We start from the raw sequence: 27,289 nt of genomic DNA, 5'->3' as shown, positions 1-27,289 counted from the left end.
GATAGTGGAAGGGTAAAGCGTTCCAAACGGAGGCAACAGCACGTGCAAGGTATGGAGGCAAGGGGGGGGGGAATCCTTTGCTGGGGGTTGGGGGGCGTGGTGTGGTTCTTCCCTGTGATGATGGTGAGGCTGGTTTGGGGAGTTGGTACAGGGGGTGAGGCTGAGGGTTAATTAGGGCCTGGAGAGTGAAGCACTTTGGACGCCAGGAATAAAGACAGAATTGAACTGGAAACTCACTGTCACCCGACCTCCCACCCCTGTTAGTAGACAGAGTCAAAACATGTATTTAAAAAATGGGCACAAGGGCCCCCAGATCTTGGACTGTTTTCACTGAAGCTCAGACAAACAGAGGGCAGAAGTTTTGGGGTTTCACACCCTTCCCCACACAGGTCATGACATCATTCCTCATGGAGTTCCAAGCCAGGCAGGTGAAAAACCACCCTCAGCCCCCTTTAAACCTCACTGTGGCCCAAAGGGGCAGCCAGGGCAAGAGTCACGGCCCCTCCTGCACAGAGGCAGAGCCCAGACCCCTGACTCCCATTCCAGGCTCACCCAGGGCCACAGTCAGCAGGCTGAATGAAGCCTCACCTGGATGGAGGGAGTGCCCCAGGACATCCCCAACCTTTAGGCCCCTTCCTCCCCAAAACCACCAAAGGGCTGGACAGTGACCTGGCACCAGGCTGGGTGTGTAGCCACTGATCAGGACTCCCCGCCCCCAAGGAGTGGTAGGGAGGGACCCCATCCCCCAGCGATCAGCTGTCAGCCTCGTCATCCCCTAGTCTCTCCACTACTGCTGTCATCAATCAGGCTTTGGGTGGCAAGGCTGGGAGGCAGGTGGGGTCAGACAAGGGGTGGAGGGAGCTGAGAGTCAGACAGAGGCTTTTGGCCTTGGTTGCTATGGGGATAATCACTCTAATGACACTCCTGATATGCGTCATGCTTTAGAGTTTCACTGAACATTTCCTAATAGTAACAGCGCCCATTAATGGATTGCCAACCGAGTGGAGGCACTGTCCCCTCGCAGGTGGGAAGTGTTAGCCCTGGTTTACAGATGGGACACTTGAGGCCCAGGGAGGTTTAAGCTCTTGTCTAAGATCCAAGAGGCTAGCAGGAGGCAGAGCTCTGAGTTTGAACCCAGGTCTGGTGACAAAGCTGGGCTGTCTCCCAACATCACACCTCATGTGCATTATTTCATTTAGTGCTCAGACCGTGAGCTGGGCAGGGTGGGTGATCGGGAGCTGAGGCTCAGAGAAAGGCATTGGCTTGTGGCAGGCCAGCACGACCCAGAGCCAGGATTTCAACCCAGGTCTCCTGATGTTAAACCCAGCCTCACTCCCACTCTGCGTTCCTGATTCTGTGAGAGGGAGATTAGTCACTGGGCTGGGGAAATCTGCCTTGGTTGGCAGGGAATTTCTCCAAATCTCAGACATTGCCAGGCCCTGGACGGCACCGTTTTCCTGGAGTTTATTTTGGAGTGGGGAGGCGGCCCAAGTCACAGTCTGCCTGGTCAGGGTACTGTTAACTGTCTTACTGTTTTCTGTGGCTGCTGGTCACTACCGGCTTGCGGGTGACTCATCCCCTTGAGGCCCCACCAGTCCCGGGTCCAGAGTCCTTCAGCACCCTGCTCAGCGGGTCACTGCCCTGCAGACCCCAGGCCCTCGGCCTGAGGTGGAATCCCCTCCTTCAGATGCAGGTGGCCAGGCAGGATCTTCCAGTCCCCAGCCAAGTCTTGAGCACCTCCAGGGCAGGGGCCAAGTCCCACCCATCTCTGTATCCCAGACAGGAGTGCCTGCCCCAGGCTGGCATCCAGCTGTGGCTCAGGATGTTATGTCCAGTTCACTGGCTGGACAAGGAAAAGGAAGGAAAAGGAAGGAGCAAGGGTAAGAGAAAGGAAGGAAGATGGACTGCTTCAAAAGCATTTACAAACTGAAGAAACAAAGGAACAACAGTTGCATGGATGAGTGAATTCAGCGAATGACCTGAGTGTCGGGTCAGTAGACAGGTGACCACCCTCCGGCCTCCATCTGCTCCAAGGCCCCCCTGGCCTTGGCCCCTCTGCCCCATTTTCTGACCTCCCACCCCCATTCTCCCTGAGGCCGGAATCCCCTGCTGTCGGGGCCGGATCTCTGCTGCCCCCGTGTGGCCGCTCTGCTCCCTGCACCGTCATCACCCGGGGCTGCCGGCTCTGCTTCGGGTTCCTGGCTTGGGGTGTGGAGAGTTTATGGATGGTTGAAGGAGTGGAGGGACATGGAGGCACCCTGGAGTTGGTGCCAGAGGGGGTGGAACTTCATAGGCCCAGTCCTGCCCCTTGGGATGCCTTGGAAGGGGACACAGACTCTTTGCTCCCGACGCCTCCTGGGATGTCCCCTCCCGATGTCCCCTCCCCTCCCTTTCATCCCAAACACCAGATCCCAGAGCTCCAGAACTCCTCCACCCAAAGCCTTGACCTCACGTTTACTGAGCACCCACTGTGTGCCAGTCAGTTGGCATGTGGCATTTAATTCCATCCTGTGAAGTATGTATAATTCTTATCCTCCTCTGACAAATGAGGAAACTGAGGCACAAAGGGGCTAGATAATTTGCCCAAGATCCCACGGCTGATAAGTGGGGGTGTGGGTGCTTTTAGAGGCCTTCTTGACTAATACGCTCATTCTCCAGATGGGGAAACAGGCTCTTGAAGGGAAGGAATTGTCACACAGCAAGTAAGCAGCAGACCCAGCCTATGGCAGGTGGAACACAGAAGGGCTTCTTCTCCCAAGTTCCCCTCCGTCTGGCCTCTCCAGACCAACCCAACTCTGGCTGCCATTTAACTGGAGCTCAGGGCTGGGGCCGCAGGCCACCTGTCCCTGCCTCGCCATTACTGACCCTTCTGGGTGGGATGGGAAGGTTGATAACGGGGTGGGAGGGGGTGGAGAGTGAGGGAGCCCCGTGGCCCAGTCTGAGTGTTCCTTTAGTTGTTTGGTCTGTCCCTTCAGGTGTCTGCAGGCAGAGACAAGGCAGGAGGGAGGAAGTGAAGCTTCGAGCTGCTGTGGCTCACCCTGCTCCTCCCACACGCAGGCGTGGACCGCCACTGCCGCTGTCAGAACAGGGACCGCCATACCTGTCCTCTTGGGTGGGACTTGGCTATCCTGAGGGCTCCCAGACAGAGGGGGCTTGGGACCCTTGAAGCAGGCCCACGGGCCTGGGGCTGGAGGAGCGGGGAGAAGAGTGGGGTGGCAGGGGAGGAAGAGGCAGGAAGAGATGGGAGTACAGTGGTTTGGGCCCTGCTAAAGGCGGCTGGGATGCTCCTCATTGACCAAGAGCAGCACTCGCTGATGTCCCTCGTCATCACTTCAAAGCGACTTAGAGCAGCCCCCCCTCCCTGCCTCCCTCCCTCCCTCTGACCTCTCCTGTCCAGGGCCTCACTGCCAGCAGGACCAGGACCTTCGGCCTCACCCAGGACATGAAGCTTCCCCAGCTCAGCCCCACCTGGCCTTTCCAGCCCCAGCTGGCTGTGTGGCTCCCCAGACACCCGTGGCACCTTTGCATAGGCAGTTTCCCTGCCTTGAGGCTGCTCTCCCTTCTCCACCTGCACAGCCCTCGCCACCCAGCGAGGCTGGTGCCTCCATCTCCTCCAGGAAGCCTTCCCTGGTTTCCACCCTTCCTGGGCTCCTGTAAGGCCTGTCTCATTGGTTACCTCTGTCTGCCGGGCTCTGCAGGGGGTGGGGGTGGTGTTCCACAGAAGCTCTTCCTTCAGGCCCTGTGGTGGGCAGGCCTCCTGAGAATTTCTACCCAGATTCTCCTCCTTCCATGCTTGCTGTGATCTTCCAGGGGAGGGGAGGGGAAAACCAGAGCAGCCTGGGATCCAGAGGGGCTTCTCTGCTGCCCCTCGGCCCCACTGTCGAGAAGCTGGGGAAGGCGGCATTATGGTCTAGTAGTTAAGTCATGAGCTCAGGAGCTAGACAGCTTGAGCTCAAATCACAGCTCTGAGATGCTCTGGCTGTGTGATCTTGGGCTAGTTACCTAGCCTCTCTGAGTTTCAGTTTCTACATCTGCAAAAAAGGAGCCAACAACAGACCTACCTCTAAGTCTGCAGGGTTGCAGGCCAGGCAGCAGTACTCACTGAACTCACATGGCCCGTCTCCCCTCCAAGCCTTTCCCCGGGCTCCCTTCTCCCCATCCTCCCCAACTTTAGCAAAGTTGATGCATTGGCCAACTTTTTGTCCACTCCTGCCCTTTTCTACATGCTGTTCCCACAACCAGGAAGGCTGTTTTGGTCTTACCCCCCTTTTCTGGCCTTATCCCTCTCGCCCTGAAGACAGCGCAGCAACACCACTGGGCGGCCTTCCTTGATATTCCCTTCTGCATTCTCCCTGCCAGCCTGGCTCGGGGCCGCTTCTCGGAGCTTCCCCAGCAGCCTCGTGGCACTGGTCCTTGTGACGGTCTCCCCAGCCAGACAGAACCCTCCTGCTCCTCCGGGCGCCCAGCAGCAGGGGAACGCGTGCTCACAGCAACCCGCACCGAGGCCCGGGGCCCTGATTTCTGGAGACAAAGGTGATTTGGGGCGAGCAGGGCTCCCCGGAAGCCCCCTCCCTCCTGCCCCAGCTTTATTTTGGTTCTAGAATTATTCCAGTCAGCATACTCGGTCCCCACCACGCCCATCCGGGTGCACAGTCAGCATTTCATGCAGTTAGAGGGAGGGATGGAAGGGGAAGAGAAGGCAGGCGAGTAAATGGTCTGCACAGCAGAGCCACTGGGGTGGAAGGGCGGGGGCCTCTCCCTGGCGGCAGGGGCCCCCGCCAGCTGCGTGTCCCCGGGCCCTGGGCTGGCCTGGGCCGCGCAGACCTCCTGGCGCCGGCCACACGGTGGGCAGCCCGGCCTCGGGACCGGGCCGCAGCTGCGTCAGGTGGGGAGAGCCACCACGCTGCCTCAGGTCCCGTGACCACCCTGGGCTCCCCGACATCACTGGGGGTAACTGGCTGGGCCTGGGCCTCCGTAGCCCACCAGGTCCAGAGGCAGCCAGCCTGAGGACCTACCTCTCACCTCCCTTCCCCCCATCGCTGTAACCCGGTGGGCCCCCCACCCCTCAGCTGCGAGGGGCGCACAGCGCCTGCTTCTCTGGGGCTGCCTTCGGCGGCTTGGAGCCGCCTCAGTGACACCTAGAAGGCCACGCACGCCTTCCCTCCAAGACTCCTGTGGGTGTGTAACGGTCCAGCCCTTGGCTCCTGGGCAGGACTCCTCTGGGGTGCCATCCGCACAAGCCCTCACCGTTGGGACTCCGCGGAAGCCACAACCTGCCGGCTCCTTCGCTTGCCCCAAAGCCCCCTCTCTGCCTTACAGGGTTCTCCTGAGGGCTCTCCCCCAATAAACCCCTTGCCTGCGAACCTCGGGGTCTGCTTCTGGAATCAGCCTTGGGCAGCTGGTGTCCTGGGGGTCTGAACCAGGCTCCAGAGCCATCTCCCCCGCTGGCATTCAAGCCTGCCCCCCCAACTCCATCCTGACCCCCTCAACTTCCCCTCACGGTCGCCACTCAGGTCGCCCCTTCCTGCAAGGCCCAGCCCAAGGCCTCGGGCTCCACTGTGTCCTCCCAGGTGCCTGCTGCCCACAGAGGCCTCTCCCATGCCCCTCGGCAGTCTGTATTCTGCCTCCCCATTGCCCACCAGCACCCCCCAGAGGCTGAGGCATCTCTCTTCCCCGCAAGGCCTGGCCTGAAGGGACACCAACCAACGCCGTGGAGCCAATGCCTGAACACAAGGACCTGGCTCTGGGACTCTTTGGACCCCTGGGCCTTATAAGGGTTACAGTTCTATTTCATAGAGGATGACCCAGCGTCCCACATGGCCTGAGGGCCACTGATTGGCCTGGTCCCTCGGTCTCTCCTCCTTCCCAGAGAGAGGCTCTTGTGTCCACGGCAGTAGGGTGAGAACTGCGTTTGTGACAGGGATGTTCTTACCCTGCCACGCTGCGGACGGGCCACTGGCCTGGGACACTCAGTTCTTTCCCTGACCCTCACAGCACAGCTCCCATCTTGTCCCCGCGCTCCCCGGCCCCAGAGCCCTCCCCAGGTCTACGTGGAGGGGCCGCCATCCGCAAAAAGCAGATCACCAGGGCAAGGGGATCTTGTCTTCCCGACGTCCTAGGGGCTGTGCCTTGTTCGTGTCACCCCAGCCTGTGCCTTGCACAGCACCTGGCCTCCAAGACTCATGGTCCTTGTGCGTGGCCTCCCAGCAGGGATGGGATGTGGGGAGCTCTGAGAGGCCAAGGCCCCGCCAAGGCCAAGGGACAGGCCTGTTGGGGAGCTCAAAATGGGAGCACAGCGGGCCAATGCCTGGCTGCCCTCCCTGGGCCCTGGCCCAGCCACGGCTGGTCCTCAGTGGGAGACAACCCTGGGTCCCTAGACATCCAGCCAGGCCTGTTCCTCCACCGCAGCCTGGATAGAGGGACCAAGATGGCTCTTGGGGACTCCACCGGGGGACCCCAGCGTTCAATGGTTCCAGCCAGACTACAGAGAAGGGTGTTGGAGCTGAGTTCACGCCGGGCTCCGGTGCCCACCCGGGCCCTGCCCCGGCTGCTAGTTTCGACGGACAGGGTGCCACATGGACACGGGCCTGCGCAGCGTGGCCAGCATCTGGTTCCAGTGCGTGGTGCCCATGCCACTGGCCGACGGCCCAATGATGACATGGCCTACGTTGTCCCCACGGCCATCACTGCTGCTCTCAGCTACCGTCACACGGAGAGACAGGTCCTGGGGAGGAAGTGACATGGGTGCTAGGGACCAGGGGCAGTGCCAGAGGTCCCCCATGGCCCCCAGGCCCCAGCGGGGTGCCAGGCACGGCCCCGTGAATCCTCACCTCTGACCTGTCTAACCTCACAGCCCAGATGTAAATGCTGGCCTCACCACTTCCTTGCTGCGTGACCTTGGGCAGTGACTTGGGCTCTTCCTACCTCAGTTTCCCCATCTGTAAAATGGTGATAATCATAGTTCCCACCTGTTCTGGGAACGAAATGAGTTAAAAGGTGTAAAGCACTTAGAACAGTGCCTGCACACCGTCAGCGCAGTATAGATGTCTGTTGTTAATCCTGAGATAATCGTATGTTGGACTCATAACAGGAAGGGAAAGAACTTGCTTGAGATCAAAGTGGTGAAGCTGAGACTGGAACCCAGCCTGACTTCTCTCCTTCCCCTCCCCCCTCCCCTCCCCTCCCCCCACCGCTGGTCCCAAGAAGTAGGAGGCTGCAGAGTAGGAGTGGTGGCACTAGGACACCCAGGGAAGCAGGGGGCAGACGGGTGGCCTGTCCCATGAGGGTGGCAAGGCAGGACCAACCAGGGATGCTGAGATGTTTTTCTGGATTCCAAACACCCAGAGTGCGGCAGAGTTCTGGGCTTTCAAATTCAGGCCGGCTATCCCAAGAGGGGAGATTAGGGGGTTTCTGTACAGCCCCAGGGCCAAGGGGCAAGTTTTGGCTCAAGGCACAAAAGGACTTTCTCACGTGGTCAGGAATGCCCAAGGATGGAAGGAGGGAGTGAGGGAAGGTGGTGAGCTCCCCATCCTCTGAGGCATGCAAGCCGGGCCACTTCTGTGGCCCAGGGCACATCCTCTGCAGTCCTCCCACCCTTGGCCTGTGATATCTGTGCTGGGAGGGGGTCTCCCTGGGGCACATCGCCTGCTGAAGGCCAGGGGGGTTCTGGGGAGCTCCACAGGGCCTCTGTAGGCAGAACCTCGGGAGATTTAGGGCCAGAGCTCTGGGCGTTGGGTCAGTCCTGGCTCATCCCTAGTCCTCTGCAGCTCCCTCCACCGGGAACTGTCTTCCCACAGATCTCAGCTTAGCTACCCCCACCTGCAGAGGCCTCCCCTGACTGCCAAGGTCTGGCATGCTCTTAGTGGATGTGATTGTCTGCAGACTTTCCTGCCTGTCCCTTGTGAGCGCCAAGGAAGCAATTCCCATGTCCCCAGCACCCACCAGAGGGCTGGTACCTAGTAGGTGCTCAATACACACTTCTCGACTAGAAAGGTGATGCCTTAAGGCAAACCATCACCCCCTGCAGGAGCTCGGAGGAGATAGACTGGAGGGGATAGAGGGGCCCCCACCCCCTGCGCCATCCCCCCTCACCTGGAGCACGATGGCTGGCACTGAGAAGATCATGGCTTCATTGAACACTGGGTTAGGGTCGTCCCTCTTCACAGCCGTCTTCTTTTTGCTCATCTTCCTCCCATCCTGCAGCAGGTACACCTTGACGAAGGGGTCTGTGGGCGGGGAGGGGGGTGGGGGTGAGAGCCAGTGTGACACTCACTTGGCATAGACCTGCCCGGTCACAGCGGCTCACCGGCCACTCTCTCCTGCGGTCCTGCCATCAGTTCTTTATTGCGTTCCCATTTTACAGATGAGAAAACTGAGGCTCACGCGCGAGTCAGGAGAAGAGCTGGGCTTTGGACTCCGGCAGCCGGCCCACCAGCCCGCACGAGTGCTCCCCTCATGTGAGGCTCTGGGGAGCTCAGCAGACCCACCAGTTTTCATTCTATAAATGGCCCAAACGCAGATGTCAGCCCCGAGTCACCCGGCGCCTGCTCAGTGGAGCCTGACTCAAGGACATGCAGCTCTGGAATAACGAGTCGCTGCCTGCTCGTCACTTACCACCCACTGGGTGTCCTTGCTGCACCTGCCTGGACCCGGGTCCCCCAGGCTCCCAGTCAGCCTCCTGCAGCCCTCAGTTTTCAGTTACTCGGGGCTGAGGCTCCCGCAGACCTGACGCATCAGGTCCTGCCTGGCACCCCCACCATCTCGGTGGCCCTGGTCCCCGTTTGGGATCTGGGATGCAGTCCAGCCTCTGGGAAACGCCTACCTTGTTTTCATACCAGTGCCCCAGCCTCCTGCTCTCAGACTCCCATCCCTCCCCCACAGGGGCTCCCTGCCAGCCTCTGTGGTTCCCATGTTTCCCCAGCTAGATTAATCTTCCCACTGTGCATGGCTCCTGAGCCCAGCCAAAGCCAGGGGTGGGGGGCCTGGCACTGTGCCCTACACCTACTGATGCCTCCAGGTGCCCAGGGCTTAGCAGCTGGGCCATGGCTCCCACCTGCCCCACGGAGGAGCCAGGCAGCCAGGAGGGCCTTACCCGCTGTGGTCTTGTCGTTGGTCCAGATGAGATTCTTGGCTTTCACCACGACCACTGTAAGACGCTCGGCCGTTGGGAGGTAGCTGAGGGACAGCAGGATCTCGCCCACAGCGTCGGCGGCCTGGAGGACAGGCGGGTGACTCAGAGGGCTTCTGCCCCTGGACTTGAGGGGCCCAGGGAAAGGCAGAAGCTTCCTTCTCCACTGAGAAGCTGCTGCTCTTGGGGGCCCTTACACCAGGGCACCAGGCTGGTGGAATTGAGAAAGGGACCCCTCTCCCGCTCCACAGCGCCATCCCTGCCTTGTACCGGGTATGGGTCCTGCCTTGGAAGGAAGGCCATAGGTTGCCTGTCAAATGCAGCAACAAAATGCAGTTATGTTCCCTCATTCCAGACCAGAGAAAACATTCTCCGGTAGTAGCACTTACAGGTCCAGGTGGACTGGAATTAGTAGATCATTTGCTTAAATAACAGTGATGCTCCCTAAGCGCTGCTACATTTATGACGGTAAACTGCAGCTTGGCCTCTGTCTGAAATGACTCACTTGAGGGCCAGAGGAGTACTTCCCTAACAGAAGCTCTACAGGAGTAGAGCTTCTAAAGGTTTGGTGGTAGGAGCAGTAGAAGGGCTGTAAACAGTGGTCAGGGTGCCTTTCATCTGCATGCAGTAAACTGAGTTTCCTTGAGTGTGGCTCAGCTCTTTCTCTAATCTCCTAAAGATGTTGGTGTTCAGGCTGTTGCGAGGACAGTGGATTTCCTCCCCTGAAGTGTACATATGGCGCTGTCCTCAGGCACAGGCAGGTGGGCGGGCTTACCTTGTTCTGGTCCTGTAGGTAGAGCCAGCCGCCAAAGGGCTGCAGCGGGAGGTCAAGCACAGAAAGCTTCAGCTCCACCACCCCTGTGCTCACATTCCGCTCATCTTCATCGATGCCAAACACGGAAAACCGCAGGCTCTTCTCCTCCAGGGCTGCAGGGTCCAGGGGGATGGAGAACTTCTCGTCGAAGAAGATGGAGTAGGCGTTCCTCTGGATCTGCAGAGAGAAAGAGCAGTGGAAGGAGGTCCAAAGCTGGGGAGGAGGTGGCAGCTGGATGCCTGCGAGGCCATGGCAGGGAGTGAGCGCTGGATGGGGTGTCTGGAGACCTGGGCTAGCGTCTTGGCTCTGCTGTCCCCACACTGCAATGCCAATCCTTCCTTTGGTGGCTCAGCCCTGATGATATAAAAGCCCCCTGTCCTCTTCTCAGTGGTGGCCAATCTAGTGGCCTGGCATTCGAAGCTTCCACAAGCTGACCCCAACTAATCCCCATCCTCAGTGCCCATGGGTCCACAGAACCCTTGCGATGTGCCGGCTGAGCTGGCCATCTTTCTTGCACGTGTTCAAGTCCAGCCCTGGGCCAGGCATGCAGTGAGTAGGGATAACTGTCTGTGAAGTTGAGAGTCACTGATGTCCCATCCCGCGTGGGGCCTGGCCTAGGACTCTCTGAACGTTATGGGGTGGATGGACCGATGGAGTGACGAGGCAAGGCTGGGCAGACTCTGTTTCTAAGCCTAGTCCTGCCTGGTGGGCGCCACTGGCCTCTTCCCAGGAAGCCGTGGGTGGGCCCTCCGGGAAGGTGCACTTGTGGGCACTGATCCCCCTTCCGTGGGGGGCTGCTTTGGTCACTGCCTGGCGATATTTTAAGAGAGGAGATCTCATCCCTGGCACCTCGCCTGATGCCGGGGGGCTGCCCAACCTGGGGGCAGCCACCCACTCACTGGGATTGGCTGGGCTGTGATGCTAAGAAGCCTGCATTCTTGGGAATAAATCTGTCGGTACCTCCAGATGCCCTGAGCTGCACTCTTCGGTCACTGTCTGGGCTGGAAAAGCCTCTTCTTACCTTGCGCCCTGAAGGCTACATCCCCTACCCAATCACTTGCTTGAGAACCAAGGGCGACCCTTCCTTCCTGGGATAAAGCCCACCTCCTGATCCTGACCCTGACATTCAGGCTTTTCACGATCTTTGGCCCTAAATTCCTTCCTCTGGCCAAATTAGCGCCTTGACTGTCCCCTGCCCATAGGAGTACAGGCTCCCTGACGATCCATTCTCTGTACGTTGCACTTTATGAGCACGTGGAGACCCCTGGGGTGGAGTCCTGGATCTCCTGCTCACTTGCTGGGGTTGTCGTGGGCAAAGCACTTTCCTGAGCCTCAGTTTCCTCATCTGTAAGATGCCCTCAATCCATCCCCCATCACTGGGGCTAATGAGAGGGTCGCAGATGCGTTGGGCTCTGTGAACCAGGTTCTCAGCATACATCAGGCCGTGGTGGCTGCTGTCAACGTGCTGCCTCGAGGGGTGTGTCCAGAACCGCCCAGGTCCTCCAGGCAGCTGAGGCCGCGGGCAGCGTGGATCTGGGCTCAACAGGAACACCTCATGGTCCTGACAGACGACAATCCACTGAGCGCTTACCAAGGACTGGGCTAAGGATTTTGCGTTTCCTGAAGCACTATGATGCTCACTTGACAGATGGGAAAACTGAGTCGCAGAGTGCTTAAGTGACTCACCCAAAGTCACACTTCTAGGAAGTAGGGAGCCAGGATTTGAACCCAGGCAATCAGGCTCCAGGGTCCTGCGCCTAACCACCCACTGGGCTGCCTCTCTGAAGCCGGCCTCCCCTTCTCGGCCCTACGTACGCCCTGGTGGTTGGTTCTAGACCCTCCTAGAGTGCGGGGGGCAGGGTGGGGCAGGAGAGGAATGACAGTCTCCACCTCTGAGGGGCAGCCAATTTCAGCACAGGAAACAGGACTGGACACGGGTGGGTCTCTGAGGAGCCAGAGCCACTTGGCCGCAGGATCCTCCTGCCCTGGTCACAGCCCGTGCTGGGCTGACCTCGACCGCTGGTGCTGGGCAGCAGGGTGTCTCACGTAGACCTCTCTCTCTCTCAGCAAGGGGGGTGGATCATGGAGGGGTATCCTGGGGGGTGTGCTGGGTCCCTCTCCTTGCCCCTCCCGGCTTATTCTGCACCCTCCCCCCTGCTTTCGGCCCCAGGGGCTGACCTCCATGGGCTGCATCAACAGGCTCCCTAGGCCTCTGGCTTCCGGTGGGGTCAGCCAGTAGGGGTCACTGGAGGGAAACCAGAGGTCGGAGGGAGGTCGGGGTGCTTATTCCTCCAGGTCCTTCTCGGCAGGATCGCTGCGAGCAGACGGCGCCTCTTGACCAAAGGGCACGGCGCCTATCAAAGTGGCCCTCTGCATACACTGGTCTTTAGGTAACCTCGCGTTCCCCTCATCCCCTCAGGCCAGGGTACCACGCCATCCCTGAGGTCGCCCCCCACACAGCATTATAACAGTCCTGTTATTAAGCTGTCCCCAAATTAGCCAACATGAGCTTGTCATCCCTTCCCTGCCAGGTCCCCAAGTTGACACAATTGACAAATGGACAATTACCACACACTGGATTCATGTGGCAGGACTGCTGAGAACTGCACACAATGGGAGCCTGCAGGTGGAGGCCCCAGACTCCCAGTTCTGTCCTCCCTATAGCCAGCACCTTCCGCTCTGGGATCAGCACCCAAATCTGCTCTCTAGCTCCCTCCTCAGATTCTGCCTGGCCCTGCACCCCTGCCTGCCTGGGCAGGACTCCTGAGAGCCCAGGGCACACGGCTGCCCCGCCCTCCCAGCCCCCACTTACCCGGGAAATGCCCACGATCTGCTCATCCGGCAGCAGGCTGACGCGCATGAAGCAGGACTCGAAGCTGGCTTCCTCCCGCTCCAGGAGGTCCTTGCCCTGCAGCACAGCCACGTGGAGGGTGTGGGAGGCGGCATCGTAGTCCATGCTCACCTCCACCTGGCCCAGCGTGAAGTCCTGCCCGAAGGTGTTGCTCACGGAGGAGATGGAGTTCAGGGAGTCGGCCGACTGGGATTTTCGGAGGGTCCCGTAGGGGGCCAGGTCCAGCTCACGGCCCATCAGCTCCAGGGGTCCCAGCTCGCTGATGCTCTCAAAGGTGTCCTCAATGCTGAGGCTGCCTTTGCGACTGGGTGGCCCCCTAGTGCTGGCCCGCTGGGCATTCCAGGCAGGCACTCTCTGGGGGTGAGAAAAAGGGACATGGGAGCATCGAAAGGGCAATAGGCATGGTCTTGAAGAGACAGCAAAGAGATACGGTAAGCCCTGTTCATGCAAGGCACCTCCAAGTTCCCCTTTCGCAAAAACAGGGCATGCCTTAGTTAGGAAGGTCCTTCTTTATTGTTATTTCATGTCAGTTTTCTCTCCCTAACCAGAAGGTAAGAGAGCTTTTTCTCAAAATGTTTATTTATATGGACTGAGTTTCATACATAAAGATGTTCACTGCAGTGATGTTTATAAAAAGGAAAAATAGTTAGCAATCTAAGTGTCCAGCAGAAGGGGAACGGGTAAGAAAACTAGAGTACAGATACTCAATACATGACAGAGCAGCCTCAAAGGAAGTTTACAAAAATGTCTACCACATGAGGAAGTTTTCAAGTTGGATAACACTAACTCTAATATTCAAATTTTTCTTTTCTCTCAATTGACCTTGGGATTTGAGAAAACAAAAACCTTTGTACTGTAAGCATCTCCCATGTTGGTACATAATCTTCATTACCATAATTTTTAATGGTCCCCTTAATTTGCCATTGAGTGGATCGCCATAGTTTATTTTACTATTCCCCTACAGTTGGACATTTATATTGTTTTTAATTTTTCACAAATATAAACAATGCAGCATTGAATAGATTTCCTTTTTTTTTTTGGCCGCGCTGCACGGCATGCAGGATCCTAGCTCCCTAACTAGGGAACGAACCCGTGCCCCCTGCAGTGGAAGTGCAGAGTCTTAACCACTGGACCTCCTGGTAAGCCCCTTGAATAGCTTTCTTAAAATCTTGACTTAGAGGACATAGTCCCCCTTTTTTTTTTTTTAAATCTATTTTATTTATTTTTTATTTTTGGCTGTGTTGGGTCTTCGTTGCTGTGCACAGGTTTTCTCTAGTTGCTGCAAGTGGGGGTTACTCTTTGTTGCAGTGTGTGGGCTTCTCATCGCGGTGGCTTCTCTTGTGGAGCACGGGCTTTAGGCATGTGGCTTCAGTCGTTGTGGCACATGGGCTCAGTAGTTGTGGCTCTCGGGCTCTAGAGCACAGGCAGTAGTTGTGGCGCACGGGCTTAGTTGTTCCATGGCACGTGGGATCTTCCCAGACTGGGGATCGAACCCGTGTCCCCTGCATTGGCAGGCGGGTTCTTAACCACTGTGCCACCAGGGAAGTCCTGAGGACATAGTCCTTTTGAAAGCTTTTGATACATGTTTCCAAAATGCTCTTTGGAAAAGTTGTTCCAATTTACAGTCCCTCCAACTGAGCGTGAGATAATTCCTTCCAAAACCCCAAATGAGCGAGCATGTGGGACCTTTATCTGGTAACAGATTCTGGCTGTGCTCTCTGGAACTCTACATGATGTTAGAAAAATTCTCTGCCAATGTTAAGTGATGAAGCATTTAGCAATATGTAGAGAGCCCTAAACATGTTTATACTCCCTGATACAGTAGTTTCACATCTGGGCATTCATTCAAAGTACGTAATCCCAAATGAAGACAAAGTTTTACATGTAAACCATTTACTGCATTATTTATAGTGGCATTTAGTAAACCATGGCACATACACAAAAAGGAATCTTAGGCAGCCATTAAAATAATGTTTACAATCAACAATATGAGGAAGTGCTTCCGTTTTACGTGAGATGAAAAGGGTAGGGTATAAAATTCTCTGTAGAGATGACACCCATTGTGTAAAAACTATGCATGGAAAAAAGACCGGGGGGGAGGGGCCTAGATTTAAAATATTGGAAAGAAATAAATCAAAATGTTAATAGTTTGAAGACAATTCACAGTTGCTTGCCTCTGGGTGGTGACATTTGGAGAGGTTTTTCTTCTTATTTTTATTTTCCTGTAATTGTCACAGGATGGTGTTTTAAATTGAAAGCATTCATTCATTCGCCAAGTATTCATGGATTACCTAGCACTGGGCTATGTTGGAATGTGGAGGAGGACAAGGGTCCCTGTTCGCAGGAGGAAATTAACCAGGAGGGAGTGAGGGGGGGAGGGAGTGGGGGCCAGTCCTGAGAGTGGACGGTTGGGGCATGGGGTGTGCAGTCCAGTGTGCACCCATGAAAACAGAAGCCTCACCTTCTGCTGGGCCTCTGCGTAGTTCTCACCATACTTCTGCTGAAGGTACCTGTAGTCGTAGTTTGGGAACGGGGAGGGGCTGGGGAAGCTCCCCGACGTCCAGAGCTTCCACAGGCTCACAGCTGCAATTCCCAGCAGTGCCAGGGCCCCGGCAGCATAGACACCCACTTCCCAGTCAGGGGGGCTCTTGATGACTGCAAGGCAAGAGCAGAGCAGTCTCTCGTTAATGGGCACTAGGACCCCTCAGTTGTTACACATTCCCACCCAGTGAGCCTGTAGTTCAGCACTGATTTGCTTATTCATTGAAAAAATATTTATTGAGTGTCTACTACGTCAGGTTCTGTGCTGGGTGCTGGGGATCCAGTGTTGAACAAGCTATACACCCTCCGATATCTGCTTTTAGCTCCTTTCCACAAAAACATACATTACTATCAGGAGCGACCCTTGGGTAGAGCAGATGAAGAGCTGTGAACAATGGTTAAATATTCCTTAGGCTTTAAACAGGTAGGGGTTTTTTTAAAATTAATTAATTTTATTTTTGGCTGCACTGGGTCTTTGTTGCTGCACAGGGGCTTTTCTCTAGTTGAGGTGAGCAGGGGCTACTCTTCATTGCAGTGCACAGGCTTCTCATTGTGGTGGCTTCTCTTGTTGCAGAGCACGGGCTCTAGGCACGCGGGCTCAGTAGTTGTGGCTCACGGGCTTAGTTGCTCTGCGGCATGTGGGATCTTCCCGGACTAGGGTTCGAACCCATGTCCCTTGCTTTGGCAGGCGGATTCTTAACCACTGTGCCACCAGGGAAGCCCCAGATGGGGTTTTTCTTGCCTCTTTGAGTTCTCTCTACCTTCAGAGGACTTCTGCTTCCAGATAATCAATGCAGCCTGTTGGGATCTGAGGAAAGTGGAAGGGAACTTGGGGGAGAAAAAGAAATGACCCCCTTTTTGCCTCAGACCTCATCTAAAACAATCCAATGTCCATCAGTTGATGAACGGGAAAATAAAATGTAGTACATCATACAATGGAATATTATTCAGCAATAAAAAGGAATGAAATGATACACGTTATAACGCGGATGAACCTTGAAAACATCAAGCTAAGTGAAAGAAGCCAGTGCCCCAAGACCGTATGTTGTATGATTCTATTGCTATGAAATGTCCAAAAGAGGCAAATCTGTACAGACAGAAAGTAGATTAGTGATTGTCAGGGGCTGCCAGGGGTTGGGGGGAGTAGGGGGAAATGTGGAGTGTGGGGTTTATTTTTGGGGTGATGAATATATTCTAAAAGTTGATTGGCTAATGGTTGCACAATATACTGAAGCCCACTGAATTGTACGCTTTAAGCGAGTGAACTTATGGCATGTGAGTTTTATCTTGATTAAGCTGTTACCAAAAACCAAAAAACAAACAAACAAAAAACTCAGCCAGAAGTGAGAGGTGGCTGTAGGCTGGGCAGGGCTTGGGGACAAATCCAGATGCTCAAATGCGTCTGCCCACGGATGTTTTAATAACCTCACTCATCTGAGCCTCACTGTCCCCAAACAGTAATTAACTACCCCCTCAACTGTGTTGGGTAAGTCCTCACCTAGCACAGAGCTTGGCCCACGGCAGAACCATAAATGTTAAGTCACTCTTCTGGGAAACCTGGCTCTGCATTCCCAAAAGAAGCCAATGAGACAGTAGGATTCGTTTTGCAGAAGATCGCACTGTTGGCAAATATAATTCTCTAAACCATTCTCAGTGTTGCCTCTATACTCGATTCAAATGGGGAAACTGAGACACACAAGAACTTGCCCAAGGTCACAGAGCCAAGAAGGGGTGGCCCTGGGATCCCAACACTGGCGGCCAGATTCCAGAGCAAGCAGGGGTAAAAACCACGGCCCCACCCGGCCTCCACCAGCACGGTTCCCCAGCAGCCGGGCGGAGAGATGTGCGGAGGGTGTTTCAGGGCGGAGATTTCTCATCACACAGCCACTGAGCACCTACTGTGTGTGAGCACCCTGCGGAGCGGGTCAGCCCCAGGCCCAGTCCCCGTCCTTAATAAGTGGCTCATAGTCTAGTGGGTGGGGTGGGCAGATAAACAGACAAAAGAGGGATGGGGGTCGTGATGAGAACAGCCCAGGAGGGCTTCCCAAAGAGAGATGCCTAAGCTGGGATATGCAGGAGCAGCAAGAAGTGTGCCGGCCAAGGCGCCAGGCACCAGGAGTTTACGGAAGGAGGAGGAGGGTGTGCAAAGCTCAGAGCGTTCAGAGCGCCCAGTGAGAGAGAGGGAAGGGGGCATTTGGGGATGGAGGGGCCACTGCCACTGCTCCCCAAAGCCTGCGTAGGGAGGAATCATCCAGCAATGGGAGGCCCCAGCCGGGCCCTGCTCTGCTGAGCCCAGCCAGCTCCAGCCAGAAGCTACCATACTTGCTCACCCCAGAGAAGGGCAGGGCCCAGCCTTCAGCCCTGGCATTTACGCAGCACTTAGCACCCTACGAGCTCCCTACCTCCACTTTCCAGAGGAGAACTGAGGCGGATAGCAGTTAAAGAACACATCTGTTGGGTTGGCCAAAAAGTTCGTTCGGGATTTCGGGCCCAGCTTCTCGACACACCCGAACGAACTTTTTGGCCACCCCAATATTTATGGGCTCAAGGCCACAGGGGTGAGAAATGGAGAGCGTGGTGCAGGTGCTTTGGCTCCCTGAGGCCACCTCACCTCCCTGGCTCCAGTCTCCTCATCCAGAAAGAGGAGATGACACCAAAAACATCCCCATCCAGTGGTTCTACCCCAAAGGAATTGATTCTAAGGGAAAAATCCCAACAAGTTTTATGTCTGGAGTGAGTCATCGAGTCTGTATTTATAACAGCAGAAATCTGGAAGCAGCCTGAGGGTCTGAGCAAGGGTGCCTGTGGTGCTGCCTCAGGAGGGGTTGTCACTGGGCTTTGAGAATGGCAGTTGAGGTCATCAGGATGTCACCGTGGCAATGCAGAGAATCATTTCAGGCATTGTTAAGAGGAAAAAAAAAACAAAAAACAATCCCCAACATGGTATAAGCACATGATTTTGATGTAAAACTCACGCAGCAGCGTATGGGCAAGGGCTGGGCGGACCAGGGAGGCATGGGAGGAGCCAGAGATGCGGATGGAGGGACGGTGAGCAAACCTGTTTACTCCTGACTTCTGTTGCGAGAATGTAATTTGTGGGATAAATAAAACCACAACAAAGAGCTACCGGGGGCCCAGGGCCAAGACCTGGCCAGGCTCTCAGGAAGTCCTGGGAGTCCTGCGAATAGGGGATGGGATGGGAACGTACCTGGTGCCTGGAGAGTGAAGTGCATGTGCGGGGGGGCTCCCACCTAGACACACACACAGCCCCAGCCAGCTCACAGGGGCTTGGGTGCTGCCAGGAGGCGGGCCAGGGCCCGGGCACAGCGTCCACATAGGCGATGGGCACAGCAAAGTGGCAAAGCAGCCCCAGGCTCCCCTGAGAGTGAGGATCCGGGGGCTGAGGGCCTGAAGCCAGCACCCTGGCTGGCATGAAAGGGGGGCCAGGGCCAGGGACACGAAAGGAAAAACCCCAGCAAGCTGACATGAAATGATGACAGTTAATGCTCATTTATTTACTCATTTTATTGCGTACCAGCCTCTGGAAGGTATGAGAAGAATTCCCCAGGGAAGTGAGGTCTGAGCTGAGACCAGAAATGAGGAAGGAGGAATCTTAGTAATAATGGTTCCCTTACTATTTTCCATTCGCCAGGCTCTGCTCCAAACACTTCATGTATACTAACCCACTGAGTCCTCAGAACCACCCTGTGAGGAAGGTTCTATTATTATCCCCATTTTACAGACGATGAAGCTGAGAGATAGAGGAGCTATTCGCTGCCAGACAATCTGGCTCCAGATCTGTGCTCAAGATCTCCACACCAGTCTCAAGGCCTTAGCCAGGCAGATGCAGTTCCCAAGGGAAGGGAACAGTATGTGCAAAGGCCCGGAGGTCGGAGAGAGCTGTGTTCAAACTGTTGGGCACTTCACACATGTTAGCTCGTTGAATCTTCCCAGCAGTCCCTGAGGCAGGCCGCATTGCCCCCATTTTACGGATGAGTAAGTGGAGGTTCAGAGAGGTTTCATCACTTACTGATGGCCACGCCAGGGCCTGGACAAAGACCTGTGAGCCTGCAGGTGAAAAGTGAAAATTCCTGGCTGGGAGTTGGAAAAGGTGGTTCCCCCTTGTACGTCCTTCAGCTCAGCCCTGGGCTGGCTGGGGTCTGAGCTAGGGGAGGAGCTGGAGTGATGGGGAGCACCGGCCTGGGAGTCAGGAGACCTGGGCCCACGTCCTGACCCTGTTACTTACTTAGTCACTGTCCCTTTCCTTTGCTGAGCCTGCCTTCTCCCATCTGTAAATGGGGAGGGGAACGTAAGGAGAAAAGATGGCGAGGGTACTTCAGTTCTGACACCATCCATCGTCAGCTGGAGTGTGTCTGGTGTCTTGAGGCCGGTCCCAAGCTCAGTGCCTGCAGGGGCACACATGAGGAGAAGGTGGGAGCTGCCATCCCTGGACTGGGCGACCTCTGAGTTTAATGTCCTGTGGATCTAACATCGACCTTCCTGGGTTTCCTCGCCTTTGGCTCCAGGAATGGCCCCAGGGGAGTGGATTCCGCATGACAGGCTCGACCTTAGGGAGTAGCAGCACATGGGCCTCCCGGGCGATCCCCTCAAGTCCTTCCACCGGAGCAGAAAGACGAAGAGACCTCAGACTGGCCCCAACCCGGCGTCCCCAAGGCTGTGTGATCTTGGGCAACTCACTGACAGTCCTTACCAGTAAAACAGGGCCGTGACTGGTGTCCCACTGACATCCCCCACCCCAGGCCCGGTGGGAGGGTCCTGTGAGATGGCACGTTTGCCGCGGGGACTCACCGCTCAGGTGGTATTCTGCCACGTCCACGGCCATGACGCCCACCGCAGGGGCTGAGACTGGAAGGGAGAGGAGAGTCAGTGGAGGGGGCTTCAGAGGGTCATCAACCCCACCCCCCGCTATGGCCCAGGTGCCCATCATCCAGCTCACACTCAGGTGGAGGGGGCCTGGGCAAAAGTAGTGTTTTTTTCATTCTTTCATTTTTATTTTTTGGCTGTGCTGCGTGGCATGCAGGATCTTAGTTACCCGACCAAGGATCGAACCTGGGCCCTCCGCAGTGGAAGTGCGGAGTCCTAACCACTGGACCGTCAGGAAAGTCCCTAAAATAGCATTTTAAAAAAATGGTGTTTAAAGCTCTTTTCAAGCACTCTGAGACCTCATTTCAGGGTTGCCAAACACGAAAACACAAGACACCCAGTGAAATGTGAATTTTGGATTCGTTTTTAGTGGAAGTATGTCCAAATATCGCATGGGACATGCTTATACTGAAATATTATCCACTGTTTATCTGAAGCTCAAAAGTTGCTGGCATCCCGTATTTGTACTTGCTAAATCTGGCAACCCTGCTTCACTTCCGTCCTACCAACAACAGGCTGACCAGCAGCAACTCTGTTACTCCTTAGAGCGGCCCCTCACGGTGTTCCCTAAGGCTGACTTCAAATGCTTTTGTTTAAATCGGACCCGAAATGCTGCATTTCTACAATATTCTATTATCAGTTCTTTCTCTGCTTGGGATGGTTTCCTCCCCACCCTCCGCTCCCAAGTTTTATGAACCACTGAAGGTCTGAGAGGTTTGAAGGTTTAAGTTGTTTAGAAAGGTCTAGAAGCTCATACAAGCCATCACCTGCCCAGGCAACTGCTTACAGTTTTATTATTTTTGTTGCTAAGAAGTAAACTGGCTCCCAGACATGTTCTAAATGGGGTGGGGGGTTGAAAAAGGGAGGCTAGGAAGAGCTGTATGGATCTCAGCTCAAGGGACACGGAGGACAGGATGGCCCCCAAGCTAACCTCTGCATTCCCTCGCGGTTCAGAGAGGTGGTTATAAACAGGTAAGATGGGGTACACGGGGCGGTGGCGGGGGAGACCTGCAGAGTGTCCGTCCACCCAAGGGCAACTGCTTTTCTGTTCCCGCGGGAATGCCAACCCAGCCTGGCTGGATCTTCTGAAAAGCCAGATACCGGTATTTTTTAACATGCAGTTTCTTGATTTTTAAATGTTGCAACCAACTCACAAAAAATGTAAACACTACTGGGTGGAGAGGAAAAGGGTCCTGGCTGGTGGCGGCTAGCCTGTTTGCAACTCCTCGAAGGATTGTGTGGGCTCCCTTTGGGACTGGGGTCAAATCAGGGGGTGAGCATTTTCTAGAATCCTGGGGTTCTCCCCAGTTTGTAGCTCTGGAGTCAAGAAGCTGGGGTGCCTTGATCCAGACAGGGTTATCCGGCACATGTGGGAGTGCCGTAGGTCCCAGGACAGCAGGCCTCGAGAAGCAGGGCGGAACAGGGCCCTGGGGCAAAGCCTTGCCAGGTGCACAGACAGCTCCTTGCTCCCAGCTCCCCTGATGATGCCCCCACTCCCACAGTGAGATGTGGGTTGTCATGGTGATGGGAGGGAGGCGCTAACCTGGACCGGCTTCACCCATGCCAATTCAAGTGGAAGCTCATTGCTGGGACCTGCTGAGATCATGATAAGTACCTTGCTAAGCACCCCTTACACCCAAGCCCTAAGCACTTTGCATGTATATTACCTCATATATTACCGACCTCTAACAGCCCCTTGAGGTAGGTGCTATTACTATCTCTGGTTTGTGGAAGAGAGTCTGAGGCAAGGAGGTAAGGTCATTTGCCCCAGGCTACACAGCTTAAGAAACTGTTCAACCCGGGCCACTGGTTCCACGCTCCCTAACCCCTGTGCCTTACTGCGGGGGGGGGTGGGGGGGGTGGGCGGCATAAGGATTCAAAAGTTGCCTGAGAACCCGCAGGCCAAATTAGGCAGTGTGTACAAGCCCAAGGTGGCCCTACTTCGTGGCAGAAGGGAGGCTGGATACACCAAAACACACATGTTAACATGAACACACATGTCCCAGTCTGCCTCTGCCTTGCTGGGAATCTGATCATGCCATCAGCTTTCTTTCCTGTTTCTCTAGCACAGGCTGACTTCCTGCACGGGGACAGCCCATGCCAGCAGCACACTAGAGTGGGTGGGCTGGGTACACCCCTGCGGCAAGTTCCTGTGGCTGGGGACAGAACCCCATACCTGCTGTATCAGACCTCTGGCTGTCGAGGGGCCCCCATGTATCAGACCTCTGGCTGTCGAGGGGCCCCCATCTCTCCAAGGCTGGTCCAGCTCAGACCCCAGACTCCCACACTGCCCACCTTTCCCCCTCCCCTCATCACAACACCCTGGGAGCTGTGCTTTCAGTGGAGTTGTGAATGACTCTAGGCTCACCCAGGCCAGAAGGTCCCGCAGGTGTGCCCTGGGAACGGGAGAAGCCAAAGCACATCTGCCTGAGAGGAGGGAAGAGAGAACTTGGGAGAGATGTCGAGGTTCCTGGGATGGGGCGGCAACCTGAGTACAGCTGTGAACCCCCGATCTGCCCCCTCTGTAAAATGGGGCTTAAGATGGCCTTATCAGGGTGTCAGGAGGGAGGAATGAGAAGTGCAGTGGGGCTTTTTGGCAAATCTTAGCTGCTGTGCTTCCTCGCCTGGCAATGGTCCGAAAGGCCCCTGAGCCCCTACTTTGAGCAGTGGAATTGTGTGGGCAGCACTGCCAGCCTGCAGATGTGTTATATTTGTCTTAAAGTGAGTTACCAACATTTAAAAATTGGGAAATTTCCCATTAAAAAATGAATTTCTTAAAAAAAAAAAAAAGGATAGATTTCCAGCTTCCCGTTAAAAGTAAGATTTGGGAACAGTGGGTCTGTATACCCTGCCACCCCCAACAGCCAGAGCTGGAGCTGAGTAGGCTCTGTCCCTCAGACGGGGCATCTGCTCTTCCGGCCTGGCACCTCCTACCCTTCCATTCACTTCCAGAACCTGCTGGCCCCTGGAAGCATCTCTATTCATGAGCCTGGTAAGCAGGCTTTTGGATGAGCTAGGGGAGGTTCAGAAAGGTTAAGTGACTTGCCCAAAGCCACACAGCCAGCAGTGGTAGAGCTGGGCCTGCCACCCCATCCAGCACCTCTTCTATTAGTAGCCACAGCCCCTGTGCAAAGGACTTCATGTACGTCTTCCCCATGGCCTCGCCCAAGACCCCTAGGGGGCAAATCCTGTTATTATCCCCACTCCACAGAGGAGGAAAGTGAGGCTCAGGGAAGGGCAGTGAATTTGCCCAGGGTCACCCAGCCAGTAAGCGGAGAGCTGAGACCGAGCCAGATCTGGCTCTGCAGCAAGCGCCCTTCTTAACGGCTTTACTTACTATCCCTGAGACCCCCTGACTCCATCTCAGCCAGTACTGACAACCTCCGCAGACTCCCACTGGCAGCCTGGAGGTTTGCCAGGTAGAGGGGCTGCAGCTTCAGCTTGGAACAGGACGCTGACAAGGCACATCCGAGGCCAGGGCAGCCTCTGACCAGAGCTTCCCTGCATTTCTGACACACAGGAAATGGGGCACAGCAGGGGTGGGTCAGAGCTGCCCCAAACCTTCATCTGAGCCCCTTCCTGGCACCCTTCCTCACTCCATCTATTCATTCTGGCCCCAAACCCCCAAACCCTAAATTGCATGGCGCTTGTTCATTGAAAACAGCTCTGGGTTCCAATGCTGGCTTAACCATACCTACCCGGCAATACGTACCTATTGCTGTAAGAATTAGACATAATTCATGCTAAATGCCTAGCGTAGTGCCTGGCTCGTAGTGTGAACACGATATAGACCTGATGACTGAATGGATAAACGGATCCCCCTTTTACAGATTAGGAAGGTGGGGATGGAGTCACTCGGCATATGAGTAGCAATACTGGGACTGACTCCCGGGTACAATGCATCTGGGCCTGGGCTCTTGGCCACCATGCCACCTCCTGACCAGGCCTTTCGGGGGTGGAGATGGGTGGGAGGAACTGCCACGGGCCTTACTGGAATCTGACCACAGTCGAGGCCTCCTCCTGGGCTTATCAAGAAATGGCTTTCCAGGAATTTGGTGACTCTGCGGCGGAGAGGGTCCCCACGTCTCTGCTCCCCCTCACCCCATTTCCTTGCTTAGTGTCCCCATGTCACATCTCTGGCTAGCAAGCTTTTGGCTCCCCCTACCCTCACCCTGAGGCCAGCAGGCAATGGGAAGGATCAGGGGGTGGTACAGGGGAGCCCTCGACCTTCCAGGCTGGGAACCTCTTTAGGAGCGTTAGCTTTGAGATCCTTTTCAAGTGCTCCCACTTCCTGGAATAACCACATCCTGCTACCATCCCCCCAAAAGCCCACAAAAACCACAGTACAGACTGGCGAGGATGGTGGTAGCTGGCATTAACTGGGCACCTACTATGTGCTGAGCACTGTACCAAGGACTCGCCAGGTGTTATTTCGGCAAGTCCTCCCTGCTGCCCTCTGAGGGGGCTGATACTCTTCCCATTGTACTGGTAAGAAAACTGAGGTGCAGGAAAACACTTGCCCATAGTCACCAGAGCAGACAAGAGGCAGAGTCCAAGGTTGAACCCCGGGCTGGGAGCCCCCTCTCTCCCAAGCTGTTTGGAAAGGCTTCAGATTTCAGGGTGGGGAGGCCAGGGGCTTAGGTCTTGACCCTTCTCCAGACTGGCTGTGTTAATTTGGGTGAGTCTCCTGCCCTCTCTGAGCCTCAGTTTCCCCATTTGTAGTAGGATGCATAGCTCCTGCCGCTCTCCAAACCTGTCACCCACCCCCTGGCTCAGGGAAGAGGCTAACATTCCAGGGTGCAGGTTTCCCAGGCTCTTTGTGGGGGAGGGTGGCCTCACTGGCTGAGGAGGGGGCACCCAGTCCCTCTGCAGCCCATGAAAGAGGGATCACTAGGAGGGCGTGCTCAGGGCTCCTCCACCCACAGGCCTGGCTCCAGGTCCCCATGTTTGGACCCAGTTCCCCCTTCTTCAGCCCAAATCTACAGCCCCAAGGCCCTGGGATGGGCAAGCTTCCTCTCCCAAAGAGCAGTGGCATCAAAGGTTGGCAGGGAGACCCTGGAAAGCTCCCCACCCGTGCTGGTGACACCAGACAGAGGCTGAGGATCCTCTTGGCCTCCCAGGGCTTCCTGGCAATAGGGTGCGACATGGGGCATTTCCTAAAAACCCAGCACCCATGCCGCGGTAACCCCCAGGATACATGGGGACCGGAGTGTGGGGGGCTGACCCGGGAGTCGGGAAGAGGGTGTGAGGCGGGGCCGGGAAAGTGGGGACAATCAGGGCGCTGTGTGTGTGAGGGGCGTGCGTGCAGCGCGGGCGCCGGGGAGGCGTGTAAATGGCCGGGTGAGCCGCGTGTGTGCACACGCGGGGCGGGCGTGTGGGGCACGATGCGATGCGCAGTGCATGGAGTGGCAGGGCCGGGGAAGGGTGCCCGGCGTGCGCTGTGCCGGGCTTGCGTGTGCAAGCGCGGCGCGGGTGTGCAGACGAGAGGGGAGCTTGGAGCCCGGGGGTCCCCGGCGCTGGGAGGGGCACTGCGTGCATCTGCGCGAAGGGCGCGTACTCACCCCGGCTCCGCGGAGGGGCCGCCGCTCCAGCTCCGGCTCCGGTTTGGGCTCCGGCTCCGGCTTGGGCTCCGGCTCCCGGCCGGCCTCCCGCAGCGCGCACGCACTGGCGCCAAGCCCGGCCGTAGCCGGCGGAGCCAAGCCTGCAGTGTCTCCCCGCGCCCGCCTGGGAGGAGCGCGGCGCGGTCCGGGGGCTCGGCCGGGCCGGGGCGGCAGTCGCGAGCTGCGCCGCAGTCCGGGCACGCTCCCAGGAGCCCGCCGCGCGCTCCCTCGCGCTCGCCCGCCCGCTCCCTCTTTAAAGTGACAAACCCGCGCGTGGTCTCCGCTCCCGGGAGTTGCGCGGCGCTTCCGGGGTCTAAGCCGAAGATCCCCAAGCGCTCCCCGGATCCCAGGGGGTCGTCCGAGGCAGAAGCCAAACCCTCACTCCCTGGCCCAGGATGAGTGGGGATGGGGAATGGGAACGTGCTCACCGCGAGCTTCGAGAGGCTGGCGGAGCACTGGGCACGGAGTCAGCAGGCTTGGGTTCTAGCCCCAGCTGCCGCACCCCGGCTTATCCTGTTCCCCTGTTAGGCCTCAGTTTATTTTTCTGTAAAACGGGCTGGATACTGTGCACCTCCTAGGAACCGATCAGGAAACAGGAGGCGGGAGGTTTCCGCTTCTCTGAATGGTAGGCCAACATCATCTCAGTTAATCCTCACAATGGCTTAATGGTGTCAGTGGTCACTCCGTTTTCTTTTTACAGGAGGAAACAGGTTCAGAGAGGTGAAATGACCTTCCAAGGTCACAGAGCCAAGGGCCAGAGCCAAGACTTGAACCTAGGTCTATGTGACTTTAAAGCCCATACTCTTAACCACTTAGGGGTCCTGCTTTCTCTCAAAAGGAATGAATGAATCATTCAGGAGATATGACGCCCCCGCTGGATGCTAGGCACAGTGCCAGGTGTGGGCGATCTTCCATCTTCCGGGAACAGGGGGACAAGTCCCTCCCTGCCCGCGCAGTCTGGCAGGGAGGCACGCACGCATTAAGAGGGGCTGGGGTGTGCGGGGGGAAGGTGCCACGTGCTGTGGGCTCAGTTACCAGGACAGCAGGCTTGGTGGGTACCTGGGAGGGCTTCTGAGGGGATCTGTAGAATCTGGGGTGGGATGGGAAGAGGGGAGAGGATCTCAGGTGGGGAGCAAGTGTGCTAAGGCAGCAGTAGTTTCTGGATCATCTGCCCTCTGGGATTTCGGGGCTGAAAGCAACCTGCGGGCACTGCCCTCTCAGTAGGAGCTGGGTCTGTGCTGGCCTTGTTGGTGGGAGGGGGCATCCTTGGTCTAGAAAGCAGGACCCTGGGGAGCCAAGGATTCAGTTTCACTCTCGTCCACAGGGGACACCCTGTTTTCAGTTCATTTTATGGATTCCGAAGAAAAAGGAGAGAAAGGTCATTAATTATGCCCCTTTGAAGGGGAGGGCTGGGCACTGGGCCATGGGCTCTCATTGCCATTTCTCATCTAAGTTAATCTTCATAGCCAGCC

At 56.3% G+C, this 27,289-nt stretch overlaps 1 protein-coding gene across 4 annotated transcripts; it reads right to left on the bottom strand.

The window, feature by feature from the left end:
* Positions 1 to 4,533: 4,533 nt before the first annotated feature.
* SYT12 (synaptotagmin 12) lies at positions 4,534 to 26,055 on the bottom strand. Of its 4 annotated transcripts, none has more exons than XM_073809236.1 (9): positions 25,779 to 26,051; positions 20,143 to 20,199; positions 19,580 to 19,739; positions 15,254 to 15,447; positions 12,754 to 13,146; positions 9,903 to 10,118; positions 9,092 to 9,212; positions 8,092 to 8,225; positions 4,534 to 6,724 (listed from the first exon to the last, which is right to left on the bottom strand). In XM_073809236.1, exons 5-9 carry the CDS (start codon positions 13,027 to 13,029, stop codon positions 6,551 to 6,553), a joined length of 921 nt encoding a protein of 306 aa, XP_073665337.1. In that variant the 5' UTR covers positions 13,030 to 13,146; positions 15,254 to 15,447; positions 19,580 to 19,739; positions 20,143 to 20,199; positions 25,779 to 26,051; the 3' UTR covers positions 4,534 to 6,550. The 4 variants fall into 4 exon arrangements, with proteins under 4 accessions (XP_073665337.1, XP_073665339.1, XP_033717112.1 ...); XM_073809238.1 differs by having other exon boundaries at positions 19,580 to 19,622; XM_033861221.2 differs by lacking the exon at positions 19,580 to 19,739 and having other exon boundaries at positions 25,779 to 26,055.
* Between the last annotated feature and the right edge of the window lie 1,234 nt (positions 26,056 to 27,289).

The sequence above is a fragment of the Tursiops truncatus genome, chromosome 8 (genome assembly GCF_011762595.2).
Source record: "Tursiops truncatus isolate mTurTru1 chromosome 8, mTurTru1.mat.Y, whole genome shotgun sequence".
Classification (NCBI taxonomy): domain Eukaryota; kingdom Metazoa; phylum Chordata; class Mammalia; order Artiodactyla; family Delphinidae; genus Tursiops; species Tursiops truncatus.
Note: the sequence above shows the minus strand (reverse complement) of the source record. Positions and strands in the feature narration are given on the sequence as shown.

Bases quoted from the DNA above. Each gene is read 5' to 3' on its own strand.
- SYT12 (XM_033861221.2), bottom strand. From the start codon at position 20,176: ATGGCCGTGGACGTGGCAGAATACCACCTGAGCG. The intron at 13,147-15,253 runs GTGAGGCTTCTG...TCTCACCCCCAG, and splicing joins ACGCAGAGGCCCAGCAGAAG to AGAGTGCCTGCCTGGAATGC. The intron at 6,725-8,091 runs GTGAGGGGGGAT...CTTCCTCCCCAG, and splicing joins TGCCAGCCATCGTGCTCCAG to GACCTGTCTCTCCGTGTGAC.